Source organism: Arvicola amphibius, chromosome 1, assembly GCF_903992535.2.
Source record: "Arvicola amphibius chromosome 1, mArvAmp1.2, whole genome shotgun sequence".
In the NCBI taxonomy this organism is placed as follows: domain Eukaryota; kingdom Metazoa; phylum Chordata; class Mammalia; order Rodentia; family Cricetidae; genus Arvicola; species Arvicola amphibius.
The window spans coordinates 132,541,800-132,569,183 of record NC_052047.1 but is presented as its reverse complement, the minus strand read 5'-3'; the positions used below and the strand labels follow the sequence as shown (position 1 = coordinate 132,569,183).

The 27,384-nt window shown below is 38.8% G+C and overlaps 1 protein-coding gene across 6 annotated transcripts in view; it reads left to right on the top strand.

Annotated features, from left to right (window-relative positions):
• Ate1 (arginyltransferase 1) overlaps positions 1 to 27,384 on the top strand; it is a 132,075-nt gene that overhangs the window by 54,681 nt on the left and 50,010 nt on the right. For all 6 annotated transcript variants that reach the window (XM_038344614.1, XM_038344629.1, XM_038344622.1 and 3 more), the window contains 2 exons: positions 12,016 to 12,197; positions 15,949 to 16,048. In XM_038344614.1, the coding sequence (XP_038200542.1) occupies positions 12,016 to 12,197; positions 15,949 to 16,048 (282 nt within the window). The remainder of the gene's footprint in view (positions 1 to 12,015; positions 12,198 to 15,948; positions 16,049 to 27,384) is intronic.

The following is a 27,384-nucleotide window of genomic DNA, read 5'->3' as shown; positions in this document are numbered from 1 at the left end:
GCAGCCACTTTGGAAATCAATATGGCGATTTCTCAGAAAATTTGGAAACAACCTACCTCAGGATACAGCAGTACCTCTTTTGGGTATATACTCAAAAAATGTTCAATTGTACCACAAGGACATGTGCTCAGCTGTGTTCATTGCAGCATTTGTCATAGCCAGAACCTAGAAACAGCTTAAATGACCCTCAACATGGATAAAAACGATGTGGTACATTTACACAATGGAGTACTACACAGCAGAAAAAGATAATGACATCTTCAAATTTGCGGGCAAATTGATGGATCTAAAAATCCCATCATATTGAGTGAGGTAACCCAGACCCAGAAAGACATAAGTGGCTTTTAGACATAAAGCAAAGAAAAACCAGCCTGCAATTCACAATCCTAGAGAACCCAGACAACAGTGAGGACCCTAAGAGGGAAATACATGGATCTAATCTACACGGGAAGTAGAAAAAGACAAGATCTCCTGAGTCAGTTGGGAGCATGAGGATCATGGGTGTGGGCAGAAGGGGAGGATGAAGGTAGGAAGGGAGGTGGAGAAAAATGTATAGCTCAAGAAAAACAATTAAAAAAGCATCCCCTCCAAAAGATTAGTATTGCCGGGCGGTGGTGGTACTGGCCTTTAATCCCAGCACTTGGGAGGCAGAGGCTTGTGGATTTCTGTGAGTTGGAGGCCAGCCTGGTCTACAAAAGTGAATTCCAGGATAGCTGGGACTGTTAAACAGAGAAACCTTTGTCTATCTATTGAAATTGATATGCTTTATTTAATATTTAAGCACTATTTTAATAATGTTCATAATATTAGATCACAAGCCATGAATGTTCTCAAAAGCTTTTAAACAGCTTTTTCAGGATTTTGTTTTTGAATGGCAAACTGCTACAAAAGACCTAAGAAAGCATTCTGAGGAGACATAAGAACCTCACTCACTGTCTCTTCAGTCAGCATAGTATCCTGAGGCAGCTTCCTGTATTAGGGTATTACCAGTGGTCAGAATTTTGAAAAAGAATGTGGTTACAGAGACCTGGCACCTGCAGAGAGGGAGAGAACTCGAAGTTCTGGAGAGATGAGTGGCGTAGAGTCCGAGTTGTTAAGCTGGAGGGGTTCAGATAATTTTCAGTGGAGCACATAAAGTCAGATATGTTGAGAGCTGGTATGTGCTGCAGTGCTGTGGGATGAGGCTAGGAAGAGGGCTGAGCCCATGAGTGGGTGGGAGCCTTTGCCTGTTTTATTAAGTGCTTAGGCTCAGGTTCATTTTAAGAAGTGAAGCCAGGTAGAAGGTACCTCACGAAAGCATAGTCATTTGTAAGTGATGGTAAGTAGTCTGCTGGTGGTACTGAAAAATCAGAAGAGGACGACTAGGCTGTGGTGGCATGAACTATTGGGCCAAAGCAGAGAGGAACAGGGTTTTGTTTGTAGTTGTGTACATTAGGAAAGAGTCTTGTGGTCTTTAGACTGTATTCTGTAACTTACAATAGAAGTTGAATGTTATTGCTCAAAGGCACCAACTAGAAACCTGGAGCAAAATCATCAGGATTGTCATTTGTCTACTCTCCCCTTCCCGTGGTTCTAAGGGCTGTTGGACAATTGTGGCTCAGGCAGAGCTTCTAGTAAGGCCAAACAGTTGAACTGAAGGCATCGTTTCTTTTCTTGAGTTCATTTTGCTGAGTACAATGTAAGCAAGTTGCATGTGTGGCTAGACAGTACTCCCAAAACTCATTAGTCAGGACAGGAGTATACTTCAGTTAGGTTTCAAACATCACATGATTGTTGAGACAGTGTAAATTGAAAATGTGTATTTATAAATGTAAGGACAACTACCGAAGTCTTATTCTGGAAAGAACCTCAGGAGACTAAAATGTGAAGGTTGATTGTGAGATTAAAGGAAGCATGCTTAATGTAGAAATTTAAACACTACGTAGAAAAATGCCACAAATTTTTTAAGTTTTTTTTTTCTGCACAAACTTGAGTTAGTTTAAGGATATTAAACATTCAAGATATTTTCTTGCTGGGCTAGCAAGCTTTCCTTCAGAAGTAAAGTATTCATCATTACTCCCAAGACCTTTGTAAACTGTGTTCAAAATCAGGGTCATCTTTCCCTGACAGTTTTCATTGCCCATTAGTTGTGCATGAATGCTTCAGAGAAGCCTTGAATAGTAAATCCTGGGGTGGATTAGTTTCCATGGGGACATCAGCCTTGTTTGATCTTGGCATTCATTGAGTTCTCAGTCTGGGATGTCACCATGGAATAGATTTTCCTGTAAGAAGGACTGGGGAAGCAGGAGTTACCAGTTGTACAGCTTTAACCAAAGTTTACTGTGCAGTCCAAGGTGTGTGTTGTAGTGCTCAGTAAATGCTGTCGAGATAGTCAGGGTTTAGGATTCTGTTACTTTTTGTAAACCGTTTGGAAGGTGCCTTATTTTGTAAAATCTTTTTATTGGGAAAGTTAGGATTTAATACACAAGAATCAGATTAAGGCAAAGCATTTAGTATTAACAATTTAATTTTTAAAACCTATAAATACTGTGGCAGAAATGCTTAATTTTTTCTCTCTCTCACTTCTGTACACTTACTAAAACCATTTATGGTAAGTCCTTCATCATTTACTAAGCTTTGTAAAGTTCAGTTAATTTATGTCTATTGATGTGTTTGGTTTTAAGTTGTGAATGAGTAAACCTTTTTTGCTTTTTTTTTGGAGCTTTTAAATTCCTAAGAAATATATTTGTTTGCTCATCCGTTGGTTTTGCAAATTGCTAAGGTGTCTTAGCTCTTTGTATTACACAGCACACGTGAGTCTGTTGTGACTGTAGCATGGTGTACCGCAGAAGCTGTGTCCACTCAGAAATACTGACCTGATATGCAAGTCGAGACTTTTGTTCCTTCCCAGCTTGTCCCTAAATTGGCTTAGTGACCTTGGGCAAATCTCTCAGCACCTTGTTTTTCTTAGCCTTGTAAGAGTGTCCAGAGGAACATCTCTCAAGACTGAGCAGGTTAGGCAGTGTTTTAGTAGATTTTATTGCTTGTTTTCAGGCTTGGGCATTATAAACATACATGTCAAGTCCACCCCCTTCTACAGCTGCTGTTCTCCATGCTCAGCTCCGTGCTGTCTTCTTCACTGTTCTTTATGATCTGGCACAAGTTGCTACTTTACTTTAGAATAAACCTACTCAGTTTTTCCTACAAAACAAATGGTATCCCATCTTGCATATTCAGATGTATATATCTTATTTTTAAATATGGCTTTTTTATCTTTATTAATAAAACAGTAACCTTTTGGGTGAAGTAATTTCTCTTTCATAAAGAGAAATGGGCAGTCAGAAATCTTGAGAACTATTTGTTACATACAGGCAGTGTGGCCAATGGGAGAGTACATAATACAAATGCCATCACTTCCTTGAACATCCCTTTACATTTGTTGAAGTGGCAATCATGAGCATGCTGGTGTTACCCAATGATGTAAGAGTTTTATAGAGAGTATCAGTAAAAAGGAAGGGAATGTTACATGCATGCTTGCTTGCTTGCTTATTTATTTATTTATTTATTTTTTATATTTATCTTGGAGACTATGGGTATCTAATGAGGGATCATTATATTTCTTGATCTATATTTAAAATTATTAAAGGGTTTTAGATTGGTTTAAGCTGAAACAGAGTGTAACACACAAAATGTCAGTCATTTAACACCAGTAATCATTAGGGAATTGTCTATCAAAACCACGAAGTATTACCTGGTACCCAGTGGGTTAACTTTGAACAAAAACAGAAGTAGTGTTGCTCTGGCTGTGGAGAAATTGTAGCTTTTGTGTGTATTGGAAGGAATATAAAATGTTGTAGTTACAGGGGAGAAACGTTCCTTTAAAAACTATATTGAGGGACTGGAGAGATGGCTCAGAGGTTAAGAGCACTGACTGCTCTTCTAGAGGTCTTGAGTTCAATTTCCAGCAACCACATGGTGGCTCACAGCCATCTGTAATGAGATCTGATACCCTCTTCTTCTGGACAGCAAGCATACAGACAGACAGAACACTGTATACATAATAAATAAATTAATAAATCTTAAAAAAAAAACTATATTGAGCTCGGTGGGTGGTGTACATTTTTGGTCTCAGCACTCTGGGGGCAAGGGTAGTTATATCTCTTTGAGTTTGAGGCCAGCCTGGTTTTCACAACAGTCAGGGCCACATAGTGAGAGGCTATTTTTAAAAATAAACAACAAACCCAAACAAAAAAAAATAGAGAATTGCCTATGATGTAACAGTTATACAGAAAAGAAGGGAATGTGAGCAGTGTAGCAGTGATTGTAGCAGCATGTTCATGGCAGGCACAAGGGAGATCAGCCCAGGTATTTGTTGATACATGGTGACCAGTAGAGTGTTACACTGACCTGCAGAATACTGCTCACCCTTCAAAAAGAGAGAAATTATTCACATTCGATTGAACTTGAAAACACACAAATCACAAGAGGACAAATATTGTAATATTCTCCTTCACGAGGCACACATGGTAGATCACCAGGACATCACTTTACTCAGTTTCCTACTCAAGACATTGAAAGTCGTACACTTTATGTGTATTTTACCACAGTTAGAACAATAGTTCAAAACATTCGGACATGTTAGAATGTTCAGTATAGTTGAGTACAAAGTTATGCTTACAAATTGTAAGCATTCTGCATGATTAATGTTAATAAATGAGTGTGTGCACATGTGTGTGTGAATTTATGAATCCCAGAGGACAACCTCTCAAGTGCTGTTTATTACGAGCCATCCACCTTACTTTTTGAGACAGTCTCTCATGTGGCCTAGAATGTACAGGTTAGGCCAGCCTGGCTAGCCAGTGAGCCCCAGGGCCTATCTCTATCCCCCAAAGCCTAGGACTATAAGCCTGTGCCACCATGCCTGACTTTTCTGTGTGGGCTCTGGGCATGTAACTCAGGCACTCTCTGTCACTGCAATTGCCTCCACCCATTGCTAACTACTTTGATGTAAACTAAGGTGTAGTTTTAGAAGTTCTGTTAAATTGTTCTCATTGGAAATAAGCCGTATGTTATTTAAAATCTAGTGTTATTGCTTACAAATTTGAGAAGATACTGCTTTTTCCTTAAACTAAGAATTTCATGCTAGTAGATTTATCTAAAGAGTCACCTTAGTTATATATATCTGGATTCTTAAAATTTGTTTCTAAGCTGCTAGTTTCTATAAGGAGCTTTTTTTTTTTTCCTGTGAATTTGAAGACTTTGATTTATGTACTTGCTTATCTCAGTAAATCAGTTTCACAGAGCTCATACTTGAGTGTAATTTAATATCACCTGTAAGTGGAAACTATTTCACATAGAAATAGAAATTTTCTTTTCTGATTGTGGACAGACATGTAGAAAACTTTTAGTTCTATAACTAGCCGTATGTCAAACACAGGGGTTTCAGGTCACAAGGAACTGTTTTATTAATTGATTGGATTTACAAGTACACAAATAAAACACAAACAAAACCAGATTCTCCATTTTCAGTTCATCATCCATCCAACATGACATCAGGTCCAACTCTTAGTACAGTAGTGGGGATATCGTCCTGGTCCTGGAAATGGAGACACAGACCCAGGAAAGAGAAACGTGAGGTAAAGAATGAGCAGTGATAGCACTGCATGGGAACCACCTTGGGATGTAAGAAAAGCTTCTCATGTGTCCTCCATCCAGTGAGGTCACTCGAGCTTCTCGGGGGATGACCTCTAGGCTCTTCACTGATCTTACCTGGACAGCGTAAATACAGGTCTGATTTAATTGGCTTGTTATTTGATACAAAACCAGTAAACATTGAAACTGTTTCAAAGAGCATTTGCAGATATAATTTAATAAAATATAAGATTGAGATTAGATTCCTACATAGATTAAAACAACTAATTATCATATTGGTGGTAGACTAACATTTGGGATTATTTGTTCCCTTTTTAAAAATTATTTTTTTACTTTTTTAATTTTTTTAAAAAAGAAAACCAACTATCCGTTTTTCATTTTACATACCAATCCCAATTCCCAGTCTCTCCCTTCCTCCCATTCCCTACACCTATCTCCCCATCCCACCCCCCATCCACTGCTCAGAGAGGGTAAGGCACATTGCTTTGGGGAAGGTCCAAGGCCCTCCTTACTATATCGAGGCTGAGCAAGGTATCCATCCGTGGGAGGAGTGAGAATATGAGCAAAGAGGTCAAGACCATGATGGGGACACCCACTGAAACAGTTTACCTGAGCTAATGGGAGCTCACCTACTCCAGCTGGACAGGGAAGGAAACAGCATAGGTCCATACTAGTCCCTCTGAATGTGGGTGACAGTTGTATTCATTCCCTTCTAAGAACTCTACAGATTAACCTCTGTTCCTACAGAGTTGTAAAATAAGGTACAAGAAAACTAACTAGATTTTTGTGTCCTAGAGGAAGCATTTGGGAGAGGTGGTTTGGGTGCTTTGTAAGGGAGGGAGCACAGGCTCTGTTCTCTGCAGTCTTTGTAAGGGAGGGAGCACAGGCTCTGTTCTCTGCAGTCTTTCTCCTGCCCCACCCTTACCCTCTTTTGAAAATCCTCTCAAATGACTTCCTCTCTGCTAGTTACTCCCAGCCTAGCAGAGTTTGGGGCTCACTGAGGCACAGGAAGGCAGGTGGGTGAGGAGACAGGTGTACTTTGTTAGAATAAATAAGCACCCATTTGGAGAACAGTTTGGCTTGAAGTGAGAATTGGCCTATTAATATTCTTGTCATCTCTACATGGCGCTTTGGAAATGGATACTCACTGCATAGCTCATTAATCACCAATGGTAGGCCATCTTTCCCCTGAATTCAAGGTGAATTTTCTTTTGTATAGCAGAGAGGAGCTTTATTATTTTTTCCTTTTATCAGCTAAATCCTTGAAATGGAGGAATTGGTGAAAACTTTCTGATTAATTCCCTTACACATCCTCAACTGCAAACTGCAGACTAGGAAAGAAATATTAAGTATTGCTAATCCCATCACTGACTGACTAATGAGGACCTAACTATGTGATTCTGTACACACTGGCTTTGGGAATGTACCATTCACAGTGAAGAAAAACTGACCTGGGCTTGCTCACTGGTCTCCTTTTATTTGTGTCTCATCTTTGTTTTTCACAACTTAGATGGAAAGCGCTAGTATGAATCCTGTTGTTTTTAATTTTGTTCCTTATAGTTTACAGGCGCCTCTTATTTTGAAGATGCAGGATGTTTTCATAGTGCGGGGATGCCATTAGCCTTCCTGACTCTCACTCTCGTGAGCGTGCAGTCTGTTTCCCAGAGGCTCCATGATGGCAGGAGATTAGATGCAGAGGCTGACGTAAGAATCAGGTGATCTTCTAATTAGATTTGTAAAAAATTTCACGACTCTGCAACTTTCCATATGTATTGATTTTTGATTTGGAAAGTACAGTGCTTTTGTTTGTTTTTAATCACAGAAGGAATGAAATTTATTTATTGTTATTTTTAAATGAATTATTAGATCTGTTTTTTAAATTTCACTTTGTCTTCTAATTGGTAAGTATCTGTATATATTCCATTAGACATGAACTCTTGGGTGTTCTCTCTCTCCTTTTCTAAGTATAAAGGAGTTTGAGGCCATGAAGTTTCAGACCTGTCAATTTACATGATGTCTTTGGCTTTAAGGCAAATAGCCTAGCCCTTTACTTTCTTTTTTCCCCCAAATAGTGTACAGTTGAGCAATGTTGACAGAAGACCTTAACTAATAAGGTTTAAGGCATGTAATAGCCACACATAAATTAAGTGGAATTCTCAAGTCAGTAAGCACTGGTGACTTGGGGATGCTTCTCAAGCAAGAGTTCCTGAGCTTGTAGGGGAAAAATAAAAGGGCTATTCTAAGACTTAGCTCTTTCTAGTTGAAATGATAGCAGAAGAGGAGAGTAATGTCTAACCTTTTGTTATTGTGACATGATGATGTCACCTATAGAGTTTACACTAGAGAACCACGGAATTCAGTTACCAATAAATAAATAAATGTAAGTAAATAAAACCAAAATAACATCTAAGTTCTCTTAACATCAGGGCAGAATACCTATGTACATTTGATATTTTTCTGCATGGGAGATTTCCCTCTGTTCTTTTATTTTTTTTTCAATGATATATAGTAGTATGGGTGCATAGATTTTTATACTTGAGATTATAGATCACTTTTATTTTGTTGCTTAACATGGTCTAATAATGAATTAGGTATTTCAGTTAGTTCCATGCCTCTTTGAGTGTGGACTGGTTATTTGAGTACCACCTCTCTGACACTGAGATCTAGTAAGCTCATATTTCCTGCCCAGTCCTAACATCAACCACATCTCCTAGCACTGCTTCCTTTGATTGCAGGAAATACACCAAGATCTTGTCAGCAAGGTGTCTTGGGGTGTTTCTCTTGGGGTGTTTCTTTCAGGCCCTCTTAGCTGACAGAAAAAGAAATGTGTGTGTATAGTAACTCATGAGTCTGTACATACTTATAGTATGCACATTTCTGTATGGAACCATCTGTGTTTGCAGCAAACCAAGCATGAGTTCTCACATTTTCAACTTACTCCATCATCACTTGGATCACGCTAGTCACAGCAGTGAGAACCCTACCATATGCGCTCTGCTTGCTTGTTACACGTACCGCAGTGTCAGAATTGTTGACCTGGCCCCCGTGGGAAGCAGCTTTATCAGAATACAGTGTTTATGTGCACTTTCTTTTGTTTTCATCTGCACAGACCCCTTTCATTTCTACCCTTGCTTATTTCACCTTTTTTCTCTGTCCAACTCTGTTAGTAAGAATGTTCCATACATTTGTGCTGCAGTTACATTTTATTGTTAAAAGTCTGTATATTGTCATAAGACCTAAATGATTTGCAAAATTTTCATAATTAAGATTTACTTTTTTTGTTTAAAGTGCTGAGTTTTAGCTGGGCAGTGGATGCTCACACCTTTAATCCCAGCACTCGGGAGGCAGAGGCAAGTGGATCTCTGTGAGTTTGAGGCTAGGCTGGTTTACAGAGCAAGTTCTAGGACAGCCAGGGCTACCCACAGAAACCCTGTCTTGAAAAACCAAAATAAATAAATTAATAAAGTGCTGAGTTTTGATTAAAAGGCATATAGTATGGTGTCTTTGCTGTTATATAATGTCATAGAGAACAGTCTCAACTACTAAAGGGCTGGTGTTTCATCTATTAATCCCTTGCCTAGACCTCTCAACCTCCTGATAATATGGAGTAAACTCTGCATACTTTTGCCTTTAACTTAATGTATTTGTAACTATATAGGACACAGAATTTCAGACTGGCATTTTACATTTAGCAATATGCATTTAAAGTGCTCTCTGTTTCTGTGTATGTGTGTGAGAGAGAATTTTTTTATTAATAATAATACCTTATATATAGGGATGAACCATAGTTTATCCATCTATGTATTGAAAAATGTCTGGGTTGTTCTGGTTTTGGCCAATTAGGAATAAATGATATAAACAATATGTGAGGTTTTGTCTTTAGGTAAGTTTCCAAACCAAATGAATGAGTACAGAGTATGATTGCATTTTTTTTTTTTTTTTTTTTTTTTTTTTTTTTTTTTTTTTTTTTTTTTTGGTTTTTCGAGACAGGGTTTCCCTGTAGTTTCTAGAGCCTATCCTGGAACTAGCTCTTGTAGACCAGGCTGGCCTCGAACTCAGAGATTTGCCTGTCTCTGCCTCCCGAGTGCTGGGATTAAAGGCGTGCGCCACCACCGCCCGGCTTATGATTGCATTTTTTTTAATACTCAAGTATGTTTAGTTTTGTGAGAAGTTCTAAAGTGCCTGTAACTGTTTTACCTTCCCAACATCAGAGCATGACTTCCTGTTTCCTTGCATCTCTCCTGGCATATGATGTCCAGCTTGTGGGATCAGTATTCTGATATGTAGGACTGCTTCGTGTTGTGTGTGCAGATCTATAGTGATGGCATTGTTGCTTATGCTTTTTCAGTAAAGCACATGTTCAGATCTTTGGTCCATTTTTAATTTGGTTGTTTAGTGTCTTATGGTTGAATCTTAAAGCTTTACATGTTGCATTAAGTATGTCCTGTATATATGTTCTGTGGCTCGACTTTGTTTTCTTAACATTTCTTGTAGAGCAGAAGTTTTAAATGAATTTAATAAGATACAAACAAGGTTTTTCTTTCATGGATTTTGTTTTTGGCGATGTATCTGAAAACTCATTAACCAAGCCATGATCACCCAGATTTTCTCTTCCAAATGCCAAGTTCTCTAGTATTGATTTTGACGTTTGGGTCTGTGATCCATTTTGAGCTCAGTATTATGAAAGGTGTCAGGTTTGTCTTGAGTTTTGGTTTACATGTGATTGTCCAACTGTTGAGCACTTACCTTTCCCTATTGAATTGCCATTTTTCTTTGTCAAAGGTTATTGTGTTTGTGTGGATTTGCTTAGTCTGATTTGTCCATTTATTGTTCAGTCAAGACAACCATGCCATCTTCATTTCTCAGTAGAGTTAGCTGTCTTGAGCCTTTTGTCTCTCATGTCCAACTTCAGAATGAATTTGTCGATACTCATAAAACAGCTTGTTGCAGTTCTGATTAGGATTCTACTGTCTGTGCAGCAACTTGAAAAGAACTGGCATTGTAACAGTTGTAATCAAGAAAAATGTGGGTGTTCTTTGATTCCCTTCTTAGATATACTTTCCTATGTATTGATTGTGTACATGTATGATGGAGGATGGTCGTCTATCAATCTGTTGATTTCATTGGTTAATTAATAAAGAAAACTGCTTGGCCTGATAGGTTAGAACATAGGTGGGTGGAGTAGACAGAACAGAATGCTGGGAAGAAGGGAAGTGAGTCAGATGCAATGAAGCTCCAACCCAAGATGGACGTAGGCTAGAATCTTCCCGGTAAGCCACCCCTCGTGGTGCTACACACATTACTAAATATGGGTTAATCAAAATGTGAGAGTTAGCCAGTAAGAGGCTGAAGCTAATGGGCCAAGCAGTGTTTAAAAGAATACAATTTGTGTGTTGTTATTTCGGGGCATAAACTAGCCAGGTGGCCAGAAGCCGGGTGAAAAGCAGGCCTGCCCACAGCTCATCACTACACATGTAAGCTTTAAACTTACCTTTGTTTAAATTGTGATTTAAATTTTATATTTTAGTCATTATTATAAAGGAAAATCATTTCATATTATAACCTTTCATTCTTAGCTTTGCTATAGTTACAGTTTTTTCTTGGTTTTTTTTGATTTCTACTGTCATGTCATCTATAAAGAAAGACCTTGATTTTTGTGTTCTTTACTCTGAACTAATTCCTCCTCCATCTCTTTTCTCTTCTTCTCCTTTCCTCCTCTTCTTCCTCTCCTTTCTTCCACCCCCTCTCCCTCAGGACTTGTGCATGCTAGGCAAGCACTCTACCGCTGATCTACTCCCGTAGCTCCCTTTGTTCCGTTCCTCTGTCTTACTATATTAGCTGGGATTTCAAATCTGATACTGAGTAGAGTTGGCTGTGTTAATAATCCTGAGTGGGGAAGGAGAGGGAACCATTCAGTTTATTGTTTACTGTGCTTCTAACAATGGTTTTTGTATATGTTACTAATCTGTTCAAGAAGTCTCTCTCTTCCCTGTCACTTGGTAGAAGTGTTGTCCAGCTGTTGGACTGCGTCCTGTATTTCCTGAACTGATTAATATATCACAATGTTATCTTTTTGTAGTCCTCTGGATGAGGTAGATCATGTTATTTGCCTTCCTCTCTTTATTTTTCCCCTTCTTTCACTCTTTTCCTCTCCTTCCTTTTCACTTCATTTTTCCTTTTTTCACTTCTCTTTCCTTTCCATCCTTCTCTTTTAAAAAAAATTGAGTTTTTCATGCTAAAGCACTCATTATCTGGAAGGTGGTCACAATGAAGCAGTTTTAAAATGTAATAACATGAATAAAATAAGATTATTTAGATTAAGAGATCTTTTTAATATAAAGAAAATGACTTCCTATTGATGTTTCTGTGCCTGCTTTTTCATAGGCAGAGTACCCTGCTAATGGACCGGAGTGTGGTTATGGCTCCTTTCACCAGCAGTACTGGCTCGATGGGAAGATTATTGCTGTTGGTGTGATCGACATCCTCCCATACTGTGTGTCTTCCGTGTATCTATACTATGATCCTGACTACTCATTTCTGTCTTTGGGTGTCTATTCAGCATTAAGGTAAGACTGTAAGACTGCTTTGTACAGGTGTAATGAGTTTCATGGAGGTTCAAGTAATTACTCATCTTGTGTATATTTCATGATGTAATAGGAATCTGTTTTATTGTATAATAATTTGCTACTGCAGTAGTTCCCTTAGCTGTATATTAATATTTAAAAGTAACAGTTTTAGGAGGCTAGAGAGATGGCTCAGCAGTTAAAAGTACTTCCTGTCTTTTCAGAAGACAGGAACTCAGTTGACAGCACCCACATCTAGCTGCTGACAGGTCCAGGGTGCTCTTCTGGCTTCTGTAGGAATTTGCATGTAACATGTGCGCGCGCGCACACACACACACACACACACACACACACACAGGGTGGGAGGCAGATGGTTGGGGGAATAGAATAAAATAAACCCTAAACCCTTCTCTGTAGTGATATTTTATTTATAATCTAACAAATAAAGCTTGCTTGAAGATCAGAGTATAAAGCTAGCCACACTAGTCAGCCGTGCAGGCCAGGCTGTGGTGGCACACACTTTTAATCCTGGCAGCCACTAGTTAGCCATAGAGGTTGGGCAGTGGTGGCAGGCACCTTTAATCCCAGCACTAGAGAGGAATCTAAGGTGGGATGAGACAGCAACTCACTCCCTTTCAGTCTGAAGATTTCGTAGACGTATGAGCTCTTTAGTAGTTGTCTGTTTTGCTTCTCTGATCTTTCAGAGAAGATTTCTGTCTCTGAGTTTTTATTAGTCGTGCTACATCTCTCAAAAAAGTAACAGCTTTAGAAATGATACCATAGTTTGATGTTCATTTTCTAGCTTTTAATGTTTCTGTATACTCTAGAGCGAATATAAGAAATCATTGTGGACTTCTGAGATGGCTTAAGACGTAAAATGCTTTCTGGGTAAGCCCAACGTATGAGGTTTCATCTCCAGGACTCATGAAGGTGTAGGATAGAAATGACTCTAAAAAGACCATAGTATGCCGGGCGGCGGTGGCGCACGCCTTTAATCCCAGCACTCGGGAGGCAGAGGCAGGCGGATCTCTGAGTTCGAGGCCAGCCTGGTCTACAAGAGCTAGTTCCAGGACAGGCTCTAGAAACTACAGGGAAACCCTGTCTCGAAAAACCAACCCCCCCCCCCCCAAAAAAAAAGACCATAGTATGTCCATTACCTCCACTCCCACCATACACAAAATAATATTTTTCAAAAGGAAACCACATGTTGGGAGATGTTTATTATTTGATGTATATATTTTCTAAGCTCCCCTGTCAGTCATTTATGCTCTATAAATGTAACATTATCTATATTGTTATCCCTAGCATATCTCAGTGTTAAAGATGCAGCTAATGTGGTGTGAATGAATTAAAGGCATATGCATCTGCTCAAAGAAAAAAAGAGTTACACCACTTACATGGTTTTATGAACATACGTATTTGTATATATCCACAAACTAAGAAGGTATGGTATCATTAGGCAGTCTTGTAGGACCACTTACATATTTGGTCTGCTACTAATTTGTAAAAGTGTCAAGAAGAATGTGGCTATGTAGGCATGCAGATCATCAATGGGGAGACCTGACTATCTGCTGGTGACTGTGACCTTTCTCAGAAAATGATTTCCCATTTGTGGCCATAGCTGCAGATACGTGTCACATAGCACGAATATCTTCAATGGTGAGGAGGTTTCGTTGGGATTGTCTTCTCTGGAAGATTTGTTTCTGTTCTTATTCCTACTTACCTATATGTGTATCCAGTACAATAAAAGAAGGAGGTTTGGAAACTGTTTTGCTTTTGTTTTTCAAGTAGCATAAGTTTCTTTCCTCTGTGCTTTTCTTGTGTTTCCTAGTATTTGTGTCTTTACTCACGTTCTTACACATTATGAAGTATATTGTCAGGTTATCGTAGTTTACCTTGTATATTTAGTATTTTCCTGAATTACCAAAGTAGAAAGAAGCCTTGATACTTTTCTTTAAATTAGCAATTTGAGTTTTACAAATTGGGCTGATTTTTTTTTGCCTATGTCTCAGTGCCTATCTTGACACTTCCTGCCTGACTTTTCTCCTGACATTAATGTGTCAAAAACAAGTTTACAATTATACAGTATTTTTTAACTGATCTCTGACAATCATTTTTTCCTGTGTATTGTACTTTATATAAACTAATTTAAAGACTAGAATATCTTAGATAGAGGTGGTCAAATTCAGGCTGCATTTTGAAGATAGAGCCCAGGAGCTTGTTGCAGTATGGACAGGGTGTGGAGGAGTAGTTGGATGGCTCACGGACTTGAGTAAGTGGTGGTGCGGTGATTCCAAATATTCAGGTCCAAAGTAAGAGGTGCTATCTAGACTAGCTGGGGTGCAGTCAAGAGTTATTGAGTATGGGTGGATGCTGAGGCTCTTGCATTTACTTGATTCTTTCCTCAGTTTGAATCTTGAAAATAGATTAGTCCTAGGAATAGTGACATTTGGTCTGTTATAGAAACATTTTAAATAAGTTTTGGATAACTTTTCAAAGATTTTAAATTTGTACTGGAGAAATGAACAGAGTACTTCTTTAAACCTGGACTTTCTCTACTGGACAGGGTGGCCTCTGCCTGCATTCTCAGCACTCAGGAGGCTGAGCTAGGAGAGTGACAGTCTGAGGTCAGCATGGACTGTGCAGCAAGTTCTGGGGTAGGCTACACTGCGTAAAGCAAGCCTCTCTAAGAGAGCAAACAGAACCTCTTGAATTTTATATATCCATTGCTGCTACTAAAAAAAAAAAAAAACAAAAAAAAACCAAGGAAACTCAAAAGACAAAACTACCATTCTGCTTTAGAAATTTAAATTTATTGAATCTCTCATATACAGCCTGCTCATTTAGCTGGACAAGTAGGGGAAATTTTGTGCCAAGATTTATCTTAATACAAATTACAACCACTTTATACATAAGCATTTCAGTGAAGATTGAACTTCTTTGTTTCAGCAGCCCTCATCCCTGCTAACAAGGCATGGAGGGAGAATGTGGTAATGTCCCTCTCATTTAGGGAAACGGTGTAGAAACTGTGCTTCTAGTTATACAATAAGTTGTGAATCAGATACAGTTGAAAGGGTTCTGTGTAAATGCATATATAATTTTGCCTGATAAGTATTAGCTATTAAGTTTAAAAAAAGTTGTTGTACTGTTAAAACAGCACAAATTCCTTGGACATTCTAGAACATACGGAATAATAATATACATATCTTTATTTTCATCTTCTGTTGGTTGTAGATCAGCTCTTTTGCCCAGTAAAGTATAAAATCTGAATTTCGATGTATTTATTCAAAATAATTTTGAAATTTTGGGGCTGTTTCTTTAGTAATTATAATCTTGTATTTTAAAAATCATTTGTCTTCAAGATCTCCTGAGTAGACTGGGAAAATGGGGACCATGGAAGAGGGTGGGTAGAAGGGGAGGGGAAAGAAAGGAGCGGAGTGGGGAGAAATATATAGTTCAATAAAAACAATTAAAAAAATTGTCTTGCTGGGTGTGGTAGTGCACACCTTTGGTACCAGCACTTAGGAGGCAGAAGGAGGCCAATCCCTGAGTTCAAAGCCAGCCTGGACTATAGAGCAAGTCCCAAGACAGTCAGGGCTACACAGAGAAACCTTTTCTCAAACACACAAAATCATTTTTCTTTTAAGAGTTGAGTATTTTGATATTTTCCATTAGATTTTATTGCATAGATTTTTTTAAAAATTGAAACCAGAATTAACTGTACGGTTACCCTTTTTTTTTTTTTTTTTTGCAGAGAAATTGCTTTTACTAAACAACTGCATGAGAGAGCATCACAACTCAGCTATTACTATATGGGTTTCTACATTCATTCCTGTCCCAAGATGAGATACAAGGTAATGTCAGTTTCATGCCTGTGCCTGTTTTCATTATAGAAGATAAATTTTCACTAGGATTTGCATCTCGGGGCAGAGGATTTGAGGTGTGTAGCTGTGGGGATGGGTTATTAAGGAGGCCTTTTGCTCATTCATAATTTCTTTCTGAAGTGAGAACCACAGCCTCCCTGTGCTCACAGAGATCCCTTACATTAGTATTAAGTATATTTTGTTACAATTTCCTTTAAAAAAAAACGTTGTCAGAGTCTCTTTAGTGAAGGCCATTGATTTTTCCTTACTGCTGTATGGAACTGCAGAGGACCAGACTTCCCTGCCACTGTGACCACCACTTCTGTCTGTTTCACTGTGTGGTGCTTAGCGCTGAGATGCGTGGAGCTGGAGACAGATGTCCCTCTTAAGATATGTAATGCAAGTGATGCTGGGGGACCTTAGCACAAAACTGGGTCATGGCCTACAAGGATGTGGGGTTTTCTTCCAGAGTGGAGGAGAAAGGAAGGAAGGAAGGAAGGGCTCAAATAAAGAGTAGATGTGATGGAGACACACAGAGTTCAGGGAGAGATGCTGGTAAGTTAGGGGTCAGAGTGCCAAACCCATGAGGCCTTCATAGGAGAAAGAACAGACACTCCTGTCCTGGTCATAAGCAAGATTTATTTATTTATTTATTTTTAAAGCAATGTGAAACAGCTTAAAACATGCAAAAACAAAAAGGGTCCCCTGGGCTCCCTGTGTGCCCACTGCTTCCTCTTACCTGTCCCCTGGGCTCACCCACTGCTCTGCAGTTACTCACCTGTCTCCTCTTACCATTCTTTCACTTCACACCCACCCTCATCTCCTTTAGAATTATTTTGGAACATAATGAGGATATCCAGTTTTTGGAAGACAGGGTGTAATACAGCCAGCCATACCTGGCCTGGAATTTGATATATAGACCAGGTTGGCCTCAAACTCTAATTGACCTGCTTCTGCCTCCGAGGTGCTGAGATTAAAGATTTGAGCTACCATATCAGACAGCTATGATATCTTTTTTAATTGAAGAATCCAGGACTGCTTTTTTTTCTCCCTCTTGTATTTTGAGGTGCTGGGAATCAAACCCAAGAACTTGCAACTAACACTTCCTAGTTTTTATTGCATTTAAGAATATTGCTCTTGGACTTTTTTATTTTTAAAAAACTATCCTAGTGGACGGAGATATAGCAGAGTGGTTAAGAGCACTGGCTGCTCTTCCAGAGGACCCAGGTTTGCTTCTCAGCACCCACATGGAGGCTCACGACCATCTATAACTCCAGTACTGGAGGACTGAGCATCTTTGTCCTTTCCAGGGACCAGGTGTGCACATGGTGCATGTGTATACATGTAGACAGAACATTTGTACACATGAAATAAAATAAGTCTTTAAAAAAATCCTAAATTCTTTTTTTTAATTGAGCAAAGGTAACATTGAAGACTAGTATTTACATATGGAAATTTCTTCCTGGCCTTTTTGGTATGTTTTTGAAATCATGAATCCTGAGGAAAGTTTTTTGAAAAGTCAGGAAGTTGGGGAAAATATGTAATTCTTCCATAAAGTTAAAACTGAAAAATCTACATTAGAATGTTACTATTTTGTGAGTCAGGCATGGTGGTATACATCTTTAATCCTAGCACTCAGGATCTCTGTGAGTTCGAGGCTAGCCTGATATACAGAGTGAGTTCCAGGACAATCAGGGCTACACAGAGAAACTCTGTCTTGAAAAACCAAAAGAAGGGGGCTGGAGAGATGGCTCAGCGGTTAAGAGCACTGACTGTACTTCCAGAGGACCCGGGTTCAATTCCCAGCACCCACATGGCAGCACACAACTGTCTGAAGATCCAGTTCCAGGGGATCTGACACCTTCACACCAATGCACATAAAATAAAGTTAAATAAAAATAAACCATAAGAAATATTTTAAAAAAAAAAAGAAAAGAAAAACCAAAAGAAAAAAAAAAGGAAAAAGACATTACTGGTTTGAGGTGTCCTGTGTCAAATGGAAGGAAGATCTAGAGACATGACTGAGGGAGGTGACAGCTGATATGACATTGGAGGAAGAAGGATAGGATTATGGTAGAGGAAGCTGTTGGGTCTAATCAAAGAGTCTTGCTTATGGTTGCTGCCATTAAAAGTAGGGCATGGAGCTATTTGTTGTTAACAGTGTAAATAGTGTTATATAGTGTTATAACTATAATAAGGAGTGCTTTTACCCATTGAGACGGTGGGACAGATCTAACGGGAGACCACCAAGTCCAGTCGGAATGGGACTGATGGAACAGGGGACCAAACCGGACTCTCTGAATGTGGCTGACGGTGGAGGAGGACTGAGAAACCAAGGACAATGGCAATGAACATGAACTCTACAGCATGGACGGGCTCACTGTGAGCCTTGTCAGTTTGGTTGCTCACCTTCCTGGACTTAGGGGGAGCTGGGAGGACCTTGGACTAAACATAGTGAAGGGAACCCTGATGGCTCTTTGTCTTTGGAGAGGGGTGGAGTGGGGGTATGGGTGGAAGGGAGGGGAGGGAAGGGGGAGGAGAAGGGGAGGAGATGGAAATCTTGAATAAAAAAATGAGAAAAAAAAAGAATTTAAAAATGTGTACAGTTAGGTATGGTTGTACACATCTGTAATCCTAGCAACTTGGGAACAAAAGAATACTGTCAGTTTGAGGCCAGTGTGGGCTACATATTGAATATGTCCCAGGCTACCTAGGGATAAATGGGAAGACAATGCCTCAAAAGACAAAGTGAAAAGAAAAAAGAGGACCAGTGGGAGAGAGTTCAGCAGATAAAAACACTTAACTCTCTCATGCTGCCTTAGAGTTCAGTCCTTAGGACCACATAGCAGAAGGAAAGAACCAACTCCTGCAGGTAGTACTCTGACCTCTACACGCACACCATTGCAAATGTGTACATACATATGTATACAGTAGATAAAGTATTCTTTAAAAAAGAAAAGTATACTAAGTATCTGAGTAATGTTTCAAGAAGTAATAAGTTTTGGAAACAAGTAACTTTATAAATTGGCAATTTGAACTTACAGTTTTGTGTAATACTGCTGACCTACTACATTCCAAATATTAGGTTATCATAATAGTACCAAATAAGATTTACTGGCGGTTTCCATTATTTCAATACTTGTAAATAGTATTAAACTTAGTATCTGTAATAGTGAGTGAAAAATGTAACTTGGAATTCCAGGGATTTTCCATCTCCAGAACCTCCAAGTTAGTATCTTCAGAATTTGGAAACATCATCAAACCTGTAAAATAGGATAGATGACAAGAGAATAATTGGACGTCAAATACACCTTTAACTTTTTGTCCAGTTAATTTGTGTCCTCATTTTACCTTCTAGGGCATGATGTATCATTGATTAACGATACATGTTGTATCATTAGTGACTTTGTAGATCCTCTGTGATGATAATGTTAATCTATTTTGTAAAGCCAACATCTGCCTGGAATCACTGTGTTTTAGCACTTGGGTTTTCAAGAAATTTTAATTTTTTATTTTAATTTTTATATTGTTAGTTTATATTGTTTCTTAGGAGGGCTGGTGATTGCTCAGTGTGTAAAGCTGAGGACCTGACTTTGGTACCCCAGCACCTATGTAAAGAGCTAGGTGTGGTGGCACATGTCTGTATCCCAGTGCTGGAGTGTAGGGATAGGCAGATAGGGCTTGCTGGCTAGCCAGTCTAGCCAGTCTAGCCAAACCAGTGAGTTCCAAGTTCAAAGAGAGACTGTGTCTCAAAAAATAAGATAGAGATAGAGGAAAACATCTAAATTTAACCTCTGTCATACTCTAAGGAAATTTAGTGCATAAAGCAGTACCACGTGCCCTTAACTATGCTCAAAGATACATTAATGTTTCATTTATATTTTCTTGTACATATTGGTTCAGATTAATTTAGCAGTCTTTGCTATTATATATTTGCTATATAAAATATATTACATGTACAAAAGTAGGTCTGATACTGACAAAGCAGCTTATTTTACCTGTGTTGTGTTACTGACTAAGAAACTGTCATAAAGTCGTGCTTAAATGATGATTCTTTCTTTTCCATGCAGAGATGACTAGAGGTTTTTATGATCACTGCCTTTCCTTGCCCATCAGAGCTAGTATCCACTTGCCTTTCCTAGGTGGGACTTTTCCATGGCTAATGGATACCATGTATATAATTGTTTAGGATTTCTGGGACTGTCATTGTTCACTTCCATCTTTGGAGCCAGATGTAATGTATAAGATTCATCTGTTCTACTGTAGAGAGAGGCCTGAAGCCACCTTGAATATTTTAGTGCAGCTGCATGATTGAACCCAAGAGACCAGTGGCAAAACACCAACTGAACTCTAGGCTGCCCAGAGTCCTGAGCTACGAATTACTGTTTTAGGCTGCTGAGTGTTGGGATGGTTTGCTATTCAGCAGTGGATGAGGGCTATATAAGTCATACTTCATCCTGTGTTGATTGTGCAGGCTCATGTCTTAGAATAAGCTGATCTGGGCAGTTGGTGGTGGTTCAAAGTAAGAGGTTTTGCAAAGCCATTGAATTTCTCTGTGGTTATACCAGAAATGCTGTGTGGTTTATGAGAGTTAATCTTACAAGGTTTTTGTTGAATGTTCTTATTTAGCTTGCAAGTTGTCTTCACATGTCACCAAATTTTTTTTTTCTTGAGTTGCTAATGATGACCACTATAAGATGAAATCATCTATGATTATCCTCATAGTTACATAAGCAGCATGTGTTACAGTAACTTCTCCTTTCTGCTTATGGTTTCTTCGTTTACAGCATTTAGGTTACCTAAGATGGTTTTGGTTAAAGATTTATGTGTATGGGTGTCTTACCTGTATTTATGTCTGTGCACCACTTGTGTACCTAATGCCTAAGGAAACTAGAAGAGGGCATTGGATCCCCTGGAACTGGAGTTACAGACAGTTGTGAGTTGTTGTGTGGGTGCTGGGAATTGAACCTGGGTTATCTGGAAGAGCAGCTAGTGCTCTTAGCCACTGACCCATTTCTGTAGCCCTTATTTTTATTTTTAATAGTGCCATTGGTATAAATGTGTTTCTGTGGTCATAGGCTACCTTTGTAACTCTTAGTGATATGGAGTAAGCCTTTACTAAAACCAGATCCTTCAGCTTTTTTTTTTTTTCAGATTTTTGCTTTGTGCATAATGCTTCCTTCCTTCCTTCCTTCCTTCCTTCCTTCCTTCCTTCCTTCCTTCCTTCCTTCCTTTCTTTTCATCATTCCATCTTTGGTGTGTTATTCTCTCAATTTTCTATATTAATTCACATCTCAATATTTAATCCTTATCTATCAATCGATACACTTTTCTATATGTGATAAAACAGATTTTTTACTTAAAATATTTTACTTACTTTGCTAAAGCTTAAAAAAGCATTTTTCCAATGCTTTCCAAGTGTTCACTATTTACATATAAAGCTTACTTTATTTTCTTTTCACCTGCTTCAATATATTTAAAAACTGCTTGATTACTTTTGAAAGTGGAAGTTGGAGTATCCTGAAGTGTTGTTAGGTGTAATTTAAAATACTGTGCTCTCCATGTTATCTCTCAGTGCTGCTGAGAGGCTCTTGTGTATTCTGAAAGGGGTGTTTTGATGAAGTCCTTTAAGCAGACCTGTATGCAGGCCAGAGTAAACAGTGATTTCAAGCAGTCTGCTTTGGTGTCATGACGTGGCCAGACATCAGTGGAAACATCAGGAAGGATTCTGAAATAGCAAAAAAGAAACAAAGACTAATTCATCTTTGAGCAGTCCCTATACTGAGTGCCTCAGCTGGACTGTGGGCAGACAGAACCCTGAAATCTGTAGGACTTTGCCCACAAAAAGACTTTTGGCATTACTGGTACAAAACACCTATAAAAATGTTAATTGACGTTAGTAGAGCTGTGCTAGCAAAATCGTGTGCTATTGAAACCCCTGAGCTTCAAGGTTTCCTGACCAAACAGAGCAGCAAATGTTATTTTTGTACAGGCTAGCAGCCCAGGGTCTTGCATGTGGGTACATGTGGTAGTGACTTTACTATTGCTCGGCTGAAAGGAATACAGATGATCTCATCAGTTACTCACAGCACTGAACGAAATACTCAGTTCTTTTGATTCAGCATCTGGTTTTTTTTTTATGCCAACTGTCCAGTGGATTAGACATAGTCAGTAAAACAAACCACCACAGAATAATTTTAGTCAGGGATTTTGATGCCTCCTAGAGGCAGGGGGAGGTAAAAGAATCTGCTACTCATCACAAAATCATGTTTCTAAAATTGTCTCAAGCAAAGACATGTGGTACATTGGAACCACAAATAATTCCTTGAGGGTCATCTGTTCTAAGCTTCTCATTACAATGAGAAAATTAAAGTCAAGGTGGTTGACTTTCCCAGTGTTTGCATTAACTCCCATTTACTTTTAGTAACATAAAGGAGCATCTAAACTAAAGAGTTAGAGTCAGGGACTTCAAAGCATTTGCTGCTCTTGTGGAGAACGTGAGTATAGTTCCCCAGTGTCCACACACAACCACCTGCAGCTGCTGGAAGGGATGAGTGCCCTTTCTGGCCTCCTCAGCCAGACACATACACATATACAAAGTAAAGATAGATCTTTTTCAAAAAGAATTGGAGTTCATATAAATAGTTCTATTATCACATTTTTGATAAATTGTGTGTATGTGTGAGTTTCATTTTGAAATATCCTAACTGTGCAGTGATGGTGCATGCCATTAATCCTAGCCCTAGGAGGCAGAGGCAGAGACAGCTAGCTCTCTGTGAGTTTGAGGTCAGCCTGGTCTACAGAGAAAGTTCCAGGATAGCTAGGGCTTTTTCACAGAGAAACCCTGTCTCCAAAAAGAAGAAAAAAAAAAAAAAAAAAAAAGAAAAAGAAAAAGAAAAAGAAAAAAAAAAAGCAACAAAGCAAACAAAATCCTAAAATGCTTAAGTTGTTTATTTAGTTTCAATTTCTTACATTTGTTTGTGTGGGTGCCCATGCATGTCATAGCACATGAGAGATCAGAGAACAACTTTTAGAAGTTTGTTCTCTTTCCTTCATGGGGGTTTTAAGGCTAGAATCCAGGTTGTCAGGCGTTGTAACATGTCTTTACCCACTAAACCATCCTGTTGGCCCTTGGTTACATATTAAAGTTAAATGTTAACTGGGGGAAAAAAATCCGTCCTTTTAACCACAGGCCATATTCCTTATGTTTATCCTTTTATTATCTCTTTGCAGTGAAATAGAATGATAAGGGGTAGTGCATAATTCTAAACCTTTGAAAAAATATCAGTAAATGCAACCTTGGAAAAATACTAGTACCTGCTCTTTGTCCTGACTTATTAAAGAAGAGTGTTTGCTTCCCTCTGTTGATCCAGGCCTGGCAACCAGTCACTCTTTTCTTTGCCCACAGACTTCTTGCCTCTGAGCTTCTCAGTCTCCCTTTTATTAGAAATGTCTTTCTCTCCTTGTGCCAGGGTGATGTTTTCTTGCTAAACTAAACTCATGCCACCAGAAAACCATTCTCTGTTTCTCCTCTACGCCATCCCTAGCAATTCCATTCTTACTTGCTAAAGCTAGAAATATGATGTCTCTGTTAATAAGAATTCTTTTCAAGTTTAAGTTCTTTAGCTGGCACTCCCTTGAGCCCTGTCTTACAGATGTACCTTCTTTGTTCATGTTTATGGAGGACCTGCTCTGTGCAAAAAGTTAGGACAGATGTCAGGGCAAAGGAAGATGATCAGATAGGTTCCTGCATGTTCATCCCCAGGCATCTTGTCTATCATGGTCACTCGTATTCAGCAAATTTATTGGCAGATTGAAAGTAGTCAGAAGATTTTCTTTTTGGCATGCATCGTGTAGGAAAGGCAGATGAGTGTCTGGGAAGATAAAGCTGGGAAGTAGCAGGTACTACCTACAAAGTAGGTGTTTCTAATAAAACTTGGGAAATTTTAGGAGTCTTAACTCTAGTAGAGCCTATATTTTCTGTGGCTAATCTTCACTTCTACTTACTATAATTTATAATTTTATTTTTGACTTTTTTCCCCCCTTCGAGACAGGATCTCACTGTGTCGCCCTAGCTGGCCTGTAACTTGCTATTTAGACAGACTGGCTTTCAATTAAAAAAATCTGCCTGCCTCTGTCTCTTCAGTGCTAGGATTAAAAGTATGCATCACGCCAGGCAGTGGTCAGCTTTTAATCCTAGCACTTGGGAGGCAGATGCAGGTGGATCTCTGTGAGTTCGATGTCAACCTGGTCTACAGAGTGAGTTCCAGGATAGCCAAGGCTACACAGAGAAACCCTGTCTTGAAAAACAAAACAAACAGCAACAACTGCAAAAAAAGGTACGTTACTCTCACATACACATACACGCACACGCACACACAAATGCATCATCTTTGAGGATCTAACGTAATTCATTTTCACAGGCCAACATCTAGGTGACATCTAAAATAAGAAACAGAGCATGGCTAGCACATAAGGCTCCCACTGAGTACTATGCTACTTCCAGAGATGACCACTGCCTTCTGACCTTGTTCTAGTTTAGCCTGATTTTGTACTTTGTGCAAATGGAATATGGAATATGGAATATTTTGAATGGCTTTCACCTAAACATTGTGTCTGTGAGATTTATCCATCTGGTTGTGTGTAATGTCTATTTAATGAATGAATATATTGTATTTCATATTCCCATTCTATGGTGGATAGACTGCTTGTCTTTTTTTGACTAATGCAAGTGCAACTGTGACCATTGACTTGCATGTTTACTTCTCTATGTATTCTAGTGAATATAGACCTAGATTGCCAGATCATAGGATATATGTATACTTGTTTATTTTATACTGCTTTTTTAAAGAGGCTATACAAATTTATAGTCCTCTTCCCAATATCCTTTTGATATATTGACAAATATATAAGGAGTGGTGATGTGATTTCATCTTTCATTTTGATTTGTATGATCAACATTGAACACCTTGTCAAAAGATTGTTGGTTTTTTGTCATGTGTCCGGGTTTTATGCCCACTTACCAATAGGGTTACTTGTTTTACTTACTTGTTGGCTTTTTGTCATGTGTCTGGGTTCTATGCCCACTTGCCAGTTGGGTGACTTGTCTTACTTATTTGTAGGTATTCTTTTTTAAAAATTCTTCTCTCATATAATACATCCTGACTTCAGTGTCCCCTTCTTCCACTGCTGCTCCATTTCCCTTCAGTAAAAAGCAGGCATCTCGGTGTTATCAATCAAACCGATATCTTATAACACAAGATGCAATAAGACAAGGCATAAACCCTCATAACAAGACTGGACAAGGCAACCTAGTAGGAGTAATCATTGGTTGAACACTCTCACAAGCTCTGATTGCCCCAGCACATCTTGCAGGCAGGACAGGCATGAGTCGAAAGTTTTGAGGCAGCGTTGATATCCTTAGTCCCACTACTAGGAGCCTTGCCAGATTATCAAAGATGGCTGGTTCAGGCTCTGTATTCTCTGTAGCACAAGTTCTTTTTTTTTAATTTTTAAAATTTTTTATTTTTTTTAGATTTATTTATTTCCTTTAGTGTTCTGTCTGCATGTGTGCCTGCAGGCCAGAAGAGGACACCAGATTTCTTTACAGATGGTTGTGAGCCACAATGTGGTTGCTGGGAATTGAACTCAGGACCTCTGGAGAACAATCAGTGTTCTTAACCTCTGAGCCATCTCTCCAGCACTGTAGCACAAGCTCTAATGGGTCTTAATAATAAAAGCCTGGAGTGAGATATTGGGGAAAATGCTGAGAGATCAGAGAGATGAAGGAGCAAAACCACAGCCACCTTACCCACTCAACTTCCCAGCTGACAAGAAACTGAGCTCACGTCTCCTTCCACCTTATCATAATAGACATTCATAACTGTTTCAGTTTTTCATTTTAAAAATTAAAGATAAAATCTAAAACAAAACAAAAATTTAAAAAATACAAGTGTAGAAGGAGGCCGCTTGTTTGTCCTGACTGCAAAGAACCAAAATAACCACACAGAAACTGCATTAATTAAATCATTGCTTTGGCCCATTAGCTCTAGCTTCTTATTGGCTAACGCTTATATTAATTTAATCCATTTCTATTAATCTGTATATCACCATATACAGATTATACATATATAACATATACATATATAACGTGGCTTACCAGCAACGTTACAACACTTCTATCTTCAGTGGCTCCATGGCTTCTCCTTGACTCTGCCCTCTTCCTCCTATCCTATAGACCAAGTCAGTTCTTTATTCATTAACCAAAGCAACACGTAGATAGAAAAAATCTCCCACACCATTTCCCCTTTTCTGTTTAAACAAAAGGAAGGCTTTAACTTTAATATAGTAAAATTACATATAACAGTTATAAAGCAAGAATTACAGTTACTTTATCTTTTATTATAACTAAGGAAAACTATAACTATAAATTCTTCAATCCATCAAAAACTCCAGAAGGATATAAAATTACCTAAGAAATACATTGTAAGTAACTTCCAAAACTCTAGAAATAACAGAGACATCTCGCTGCCTGGACAATCACCCAAAATTCTTTCATACCGTTGAGGCATCTATCTTCAGCCTACAGGCCCATAGTATCCAACAGACTTTTCCATGAAGCAAGAACTTTCAAAGATAGTTCAGTCACTTTCTTCTGTATCATACAGAATGTCTTGCAGACTCTTGGATGAAGCAGGAACCCCCAAGGATCATCTCACCTTTAGGCAAGTTTAGCAGTCATTTCTCTGTGCGTCCTTCCTGCATGTCCAGTTAAGCATTCCAGGCAAGAGCAGTTTCTTGCCCAAATGGCTAACCAACTCCATAAGGAGCCTCTTCGATGCCCATCTTCCTCTGGATGTAGCTTGGTGCTGCCAGGATGTCTCATCGTCATGAAAAGTCTTAAGTTCTTACTGGCTAACTCTTATATTAATTTATCCCATTTCTATTAATCTGTATATCACCACGAGGTTGTGGCCTGCCAGCAAAGTTTCAGCACATCTATATTCAGTGGCTCCTTGGCTCCTCCCTGTCTTCACCCTCCTACCCACATGCTATAGTCCAAGCCAATTATTTATTTCATTAACCAATAAAAGCAACACATAGACAGAAGGACCTCTCACACCATACAAGTGATTTATTTCTTACATCCCTGGAGTCTGGGAAGTCTGAGATCCAGGCACTGGTAGTTTCTTGTCTGGTGAGGGCTGTTCTTTTCTACTCTCAAGATGACACCCTGAACTGTGTCTCATATAGAAGGGTCAGAAAGACATAGAGAACCAATGCTTTGCCTAAGGGAAAACCAAAAGGGAGTGAAGCTAGTTTCCTTC